This window comes from Cherax quadricarinatus, chromosome 33, assembly GCF_038502225.1.
Source record: "Cherax quadricarinatus isolate ZL_2023a chromosome 33, ASM3850222v1, whole genome shotgun sequence".
Taxonomy (NCBI): domain Eukaryota; kingdom Metazoa; phylum Arthropoda; class Malacostraca; order Decapoda; family Parastacidae; genus Cherax; species Cherax quadricarinatus.
The window spans coordinates 23827315-23834814 of record NC_091324.1 but is presented as its reverse complement, the minus strand read 5'-3'; the positions used below and the strand labels follow the sequence as shown (position 1 = coordinate 23834814).

The 7500-nt window shown below is 38.3% G+C and overlaps 1 protein-coding gene across 1 annotated transcript in view; it reads left to right on the top strand.

Moving 5' to 3' along the window:
* Window positions 1-7500, top strand: part of nan (transient receptor potential cation channel subfamily V member nanchung) — a 96959-nt gene that overhangs the window by 61709 nt on the left and 27750 nt on the right. Inside the window, exons 9-10 of the mRNA XM_070090925.1 lie at window positions 3513-3663; window positions 4934-5037. Coding sequence (XP_069947026.1) covers window positions 3513-3663; window positions 4934-5037 — 255 coding nt within the window. The remainder of the gene's footprint in view (window positions 1-3512; window positions 3664-4933; window positions 5038-7500) is intronic.

The following is a 7500-nucleotide window of genomic DNA, read 5'->3' as shown; positions in this document are numbered from 1 at the left end:
CGGTGTTATACTCACCCCCAGATATTTTTCCTTGAGTGAGGTTTGCAGTCTTTGGCCATCTAAACTATATTGTGTCTGCGGTCTTCTTTGTTCTTCCCCAATCTTCATGACTTTGCATTTGGCAGGGTTAAACTCAAGGAGCCAGTTGCTGGACCAGGCTTGTAGCCTGTCCAGGTCTTTTTGTAGTCCTGCCTGATCCTCATCCAATTTGATTCTTCTCATTAAATTCACATTATCTGCAAACAAGGACATTTCTGAGTCTATCCCTTCCGTTTTGTCGTTCACATATACCAAGAACAGCACAGGTCCTAGGACTGACCCCTGTGGAACCCCGCTTGTCACAGGCGCCCACTCTGACACCTCGTCACGTACCATGACTCGTTGTTGCCTCCCTGTCAGATATTCTCTGATCCATTGCGGTGCCTTTCCTGTTATGTGTGCCTGATCCTCTAGCTTTTGCAGTGTGTGTGTGTACTCACCTCACTTAATTGTACTCACCTAATTGTGGTTGCAGGGGTCGAGACTCAGCTCCTGGCCCCGCCTCTTCACTGATCGCTACTGGATCCTCTCTCTCTCTCTGCTTCCTGAGCTTTGTCATACCTCTTCTTAAAACTATGTATGGTTCCTGCCTCCACTACTTCACTTGCTAGGCTATTCCACTTGCTGACAACTCTATGACTGAAGAAATACTTCCTAACGTCCCTGTGACTCGTCTGAGTCTTCAGCTTCCAGTTGTGACCCCTTGTCCCTGTGTCCCCTCTCTGGAACATCCTATCTCTGTCCACCTTGTCTATTCCCCGCAGTATCTTGTATGTCGTTATCATGTCTCCCCTGACCCTTCTGTCCTCCAGTGTCGTCAGTCCGATTTCCCTTAACCTTTCCTCGTACGACATTCCCTTGAGCTCTGGGACTAGCCTTGTTGCAAACCTTTGTACTTTCTCTAACTTCTTGACGTGCTTGACCAGGTGTGGGTTCCAGACTGGTGCTGCATACTCCAGTATGGGCCTAACATACACAGTGTACAGTGTCTTGAACGATTCCTTATTAAGGTATCGGAACGCTATTCTCAGGTTTGCCAGGCGCCCGTATGCTGCAGCGGTTATTTGGTTGATGTGTGCCTCCTGTGATGTGCTCGGTGTTATGGTCACCCCAAGGTCTTTCTCCCTGAGTGAGGTCTGTAGTCTTTGTCCACCTAGCCTATACTCTGTCTGCGGTCTTCTGTGTGTGTGTGTGTGCGTGTGTGTGTGTGTGTGTGTGTGTGTGTGTGTGTGTGTGTGTGTGTGTGTGTGTGTGTGTGTGTGTGTGTGTGTGTGTGTGTGTGTGTGTGTGTGTGTGTGTGTGTGTGTGTGTGTGTGTGTGTGTGTGTGTGTGTGTGTGTGTGTGTGTGTGTGTGTGTGTGTGTGTGTATGTATGTACATATATACACATATGTTTGTATGTACAGTGTAAGCTTCTTGTTTAATCCTTTTACAAAGATTAAATGAAGAAAGGAAAGGCAATTACTCTGACTGGCGAGCCTCATCATTTCCGTATACAGAAGACATTAGCTTCGCCGGCCAAACACGTTTATCAGCTTAAAATACCATCTATTTAGTAAGGTGGATCAGTGATGACGGAAATGGTGTGAGACGAGCTCCCATAGGTTATCTGATTCATATACATTTATACATAGGATGTATGTACGTATTATCATGTGATTTATCAATTGCCTTTTTAGGATGACGGCAACTAATTAATTTTCAATTTACGGCCGAAGCGAAGTTAGTATGAGAAAATAATAGCATATGCAACATATTAAGATACTAAGCTCCATACAAGACTCGATAGTTATTGTTGTCAGGTGTGAGACATTAGATGAAGGTCAGTTAGTTAATTGCCTTAAGTTCACTGACTGTATGAGGATCATTAAGATTTAATGTTTCCAATCAATAATTTTATTATCCCTAAAAAAAGGATTAGCGATTAATCATAATATATATATGCACAGAGACATATACTCCTTGACAAGTAAAGAAAAAGACACATGCAAAGTTCCAGACATTTACTGAGGAAACGTTTTGCCTCGAGAGACTTCTTGGGAACTGAAGAAGCGACTCATGACGAAACTTTACCCGCATGTCTTTAACTCTGCATACATGTATTTATCCACATGCTGCAAACACCGCCATACCTGTTCTCCAGTCACCCTTCAGTATACATATTTCTGGAGCTGGTGAAGAGTACGCACCTCTTAGGCAAAAAGCAAACAAAAAGAAGAAAGAAAAAAACTGAGAATTCCCGAGATATCATGCGAACTTTGAAACACAGGTGGCGCTGAGATGCACTCACAGAGGGAATGGGGGAACCACAGAAAGATATCTGTCCTCATATCTAATTTCGGATTATTATGTGCGTCTAGCGTTGCCAGGCCTTTGCTCTAGTGACTGCTCAACACACTCTCCAGATTAGAACATTATTAATTCAATATAATTTCTTTCTTAAATGTGATACACCGTAAGTTTATAAGTTTTCTAGATACAGTGGTGGGCCGGATAGGGTTCCTTGGTGAGCCGGACTTCGCCGGTGTCCAGCTCACTGTGTCCGGCGGTGAGTAGTTGCATGCAGAATTAATGAAACTCATGTAGTCGGCAGGCCTTAAACTTAACAAATCAACTAATAATAGTAACAATAATAATAATAATTATAATAATAATAATAATAATAATAATAATAATAATAATAATAATAATAATAATAATAATAATAATAATAATGATGATGATGATAATAATAATAATAATAATAATAATAATAATAATAATAATAATAATAATAATAATAATAATAATAATAATAATAATAGGGAGAAGAAAAAAGGAAGAAGAAAAAGAAGAAGAAAAGAAGAAGGCAAACGATTCTAATCCAGGATCCATGTTGAAACAGTGCAGGTAGGACTGAACTCAATGATTCGAGTGGCAACCCCTGTAACCAATGCCAACTTTCCTGGGGAACCCTCACCCCGTTATTATAAGTCAACACACAGCTTCCATACTTACGTAAGTCAATCTATAGGCGGAAGCACGCACCCTCAGCCACGTTCATTCTCAGGGAAGCATCACAATACATTGCAAACAATACTGTGTTGACGCTCGTGGCGTCATCCCTGATAGTCTCGTGAACCTCTCGTCAGGATTTGATGTCCTTGGAGGGAATTGTACGTGGATGTTCATATAAATAAAATTTTTATATATATATATATATATATATATATATATATATATATATATATATATATATATATATATATATATATATATATATATATATATATATAATAACACATTATTTATATTCCAAACTGTATCAAAGTTTTGTGGCCAAGTCATATTTCATCTGCTCATGAAGTTTTCCATGTTTTTATGTATCGTTTAATTAGTGTGATGGTGCTTTACACACTACCTGTGACCACGTTTAACTGTGCCTCAAAACACATAATTTGCTGCTTATTGCTTTAAGCATATTCCCTCCGCCAGGATATGTTCGACATGTGCTTCGAGGCCGGAGCCACCATCAACATCAAAAATCGCCAGGGACTCATCCCCATGACCCTGGCTGCTATACTCGCTCACAGAGACATCTTCTTCCACATCCTTAACATCGAGAGAGAGATTTACTGGCAGATCGGTAAGTGGTCCAGGTGTTAGTAGGCGAGATGATGAAATAATGCTCAGCTTATTGTATTTTATTTGCAGAAACCATCTCGTCCACTAGCGACTTTTATCAATTCATGTGTCGCAGAGATCGTGTTTCGTGAAACGCTAGACCCAATCTTACTGATCACACCCCCCACTCGTGTGGGTGGGGTGTGATCAATAAGACTGTTGGTTGATACATTAGGTATTGCAGCTTGTCTAGCTATCTCTAGAAATTTTGTAGAGTGTGTAAGATAAAAGTCTGCATGGGATGGCTTAATTAGTAGATTGGGGATAATTATGTTAGTCCTCCCGGCCGCAGCAGCAATAGCCTGAGTAATGCGACTTTAGTCAGGTCAACCTGCAAGCGTTCAAAAATTCTCGAAAGCTGTAATAGACTAGACACTGGTTGGGCAAAAGTAGATAGACTCAAAATAAGTTTTACCAGCTGAGTGTAATCTTTAAAAATATGTACATAAGTCTTTTAAAGCTGCAAAAATAACAAGCTTATGCAGCCGAGGGCAATGTACATGTTTCTTCTAGAAACTCGATGATGCTATCTTCGGTTTTGAATTTCCAGAGACTGACAGCTTAAAGTGTGAGACAAGATGAAATTATACCCACATAACCACTTTTATATATATATATATATATATATATATATATATATATATATATATATATATATATATATATATATATATATACATATATATATATATATATATATATATATGTATATATATATATATATATATATATATATATATATATATATATATATATATATATATATATATATATATATATACATATATATATATAGGTTTATATGCAGAGACTATATTGAACATTAAAATGGTATGAAATACCGACAGAATGTTAGGTAAGACACATATGCAACAGTTAGGTATCTTTATTTCGAAACGTTTCGCCTACACAGTAGGCTTCTTCAGTCGAGTACAGAAAGGTTGACAGAAGCAGAAGATACTTGAAGACGATGTAATCAGTCCATCACCTGATGGACTGATTACATCGTCTTCAAGTATCTTCTGCTTCTATCAACCTTTCTGTACTCGACTGAAGAAGCCTACTGTGTAGGCGAAACGTTTCGAAATAAAGATACCTAACTGTTGCATATGTGTCTTACCTAACAGAGACTATATTATTATAATGTGAGATATGAAGCACAAACGCTTCGATCAAGTTACACCACTGTATGACACATGCGGTTTTAACCTTAATACACTAACCTGTTGCAGGTAACATCACATGTGCTGCTTACCCATTGGATTACCTGGACACCATCAACGTACACACAGGGGAGACACAGACCAAGTCAGCCCTCAACCTCATAGCTTACGGAGTAAGTGTATCCTAATGGAAACACACACACACACGCTACAGGGCACTCTTTGACTGGGACAATATTTCGCCCTGAGTGGAGTCTCTTAGAACTTAGAGCGAAACGTTGCACCATTAAATGCTTATATGTTACTTGTGTATATATGGGGTTGGTTATCTCCCCGTTTCTCTATTTTTAAACACTTCCAAACCATAATATTTTCAATATGGTTTACATATGAAAAAGATATTTTTTTTTTTTTGGTAATATGTGATATTTTGCCGTTAACCCTCGCCACTGCAATGGATTTGTAAATGATAACATAGAAGGAATTTTATAATATATGCCTAAAAATAATTAATATGGATAAATTACATTGCATATATAAACGCTGAATATGAAATTACATTTAAAGTGAATTTATTCACATGACATAGTAATTTGGATTTTAATCCTAATATCTACGTGATATTTTGGTTATATTTTCGCTACTGTGGTGTGCAAATTAATTAGGGCAGGAGTGTATTTTGTGATTATCTCATAATATGTCTTAATCTACGGCACTATTAATGTAATTTGGGTTCTTTTCTTTTCAAAAGGGTTTGCTTCTGACTTCTGGTAACCATCCAGCTGTGGTGTTACCCTGCGACTCTCGTCAGTGCTACAACAGCTGTTGTTCTCTAAGGCTATTCCTACAAGCGTGCTCATTGAGTGAATGTGGTTTCGACAAATTCTTCCCTTCATTTCATAATTACTGCTGAAATTCATGATGGATGTTACACCTAAAAAGCGTGCAAGTATTTTAGTTCTTAGAAAACATGCTGATTTGAGTATCAGACAAGTCACCGAAAATTTGAGATTAGCCAAGTCAGCTGTTAGTCGGATTCTGAAGAGAGTTGACGACATTGGACGACATTGCTGCGTCGAGGAAGACATGGGAGAAAACGCAAGACAATACCTCAGGATGACAAAGTTTTCAAAAGAAATATTGTGAAGGATCCAAAGAAAACCAGTAAAAAATCTAGGGAAAGATTTGGCTTCAGCTGGCGTAAATGTTGATTCTTCAACTGTTCGATGAAGGCTCCTTGAAGTTGGCAGAACTACGAGAAAGCTAGTAAAGAAACAATTATTGACTGCTGCTGTGAAGAAAAAATGGCTGCGGTGGGCACTCGATCATAAGGGATGGACGACAGATGAATGGCGAAAAGTTATATTTTCAGATGAGGTGCATTTTGAAGTACATGGGTACAGATCGATGGTAGTGAGATGGAGCAAAGGCGAACCTCTTAGGAATGGACACATTCAACAAACTTCAAAACATCAACCTAAGATGTTTTGGGATACACTTACTGCCAGAAGCCTTGGACGGCTTATTATTGCAGGGAACGATGAACAGTGACAAATACAAGGCAATCCTGGCAACTCATTTGCTTCCCATTGTGAATAGAAGCTTTTCTGATGGAGAAAACATCTTCCAATAGGATCTTGCTCCATGGCACACTTCCAGGAAAATGCTGACATTCCTCGAAGAGAATGTGGGTTAAGCGTTCAAAATTGGCTGGGAAACTCTCCTGACCTCAACCCACTTGAGAATCCATTGGCAAAAGCCAAATCAGAATCGCGAAACAGGACTGTTCATCTGTGGAGAACCTAATTGCTGCTGTTATTAGGACCTGTTACCACGACGAAGAATTTGCAGAAATGTGTTCAGCATTGGTCGATTCTATACCAAAGCGTGTAGCAACGCTTATAAAAGCAAAAGCAAAGGGTAGTCATATCTCTTATTAAATCAGTTATCTGTCATATCATTGCCATGAATTTTTCAAATAAGCATTAATTTTCCAAATGTCTTAGCCCATCACTGTCCCAATTAATAAGCACACTACTCTAGTTTTTCTAGCGTCCAGAGAAAGATAATCACATTCGCATCTCTGGCCACATAATCATGTGTTCAGAAATGTCTCATTAATATTTTAGAAAATGCGCAACATTGTGTCCTCATGCTTGACAGACCGAGTGTGTAAGGAGTAACAAAGGTCTTTTGTCTCATAGTCTTCAAATATTTAAAAGAGAAAATCAAGACTAAGGGACTGAACATCTAAAAGTTACCTGTCCACTTCTTTCACTGTCTCTAAAAGTAAAATTTGCAACTGATTTTGATTGAAAAAAAACAAGCAAGTGTGGCATATGTTTCTTATTTATCCACAGGTTATTTCGAAATGATTGATTTAAGGATATGACTATATATTATACAAATATAAATTTTCTTAAGAATATTCTCTAAAATTAAATGTAAAACTAGGAAGCAAGATTACACTAAGTTTGCAAATCGATACAAATGTGATACTGATCGGAAGATTCGTTCTTGAGGTATCACGGGAATTTTAGTACCTTTTATATCTTAAATAATGTCAACACGGAAGATTTATTTTGGCTTAGAAAATCATGTAACCTATGTGTTCTTCACTCTGCACGATCTTTGTT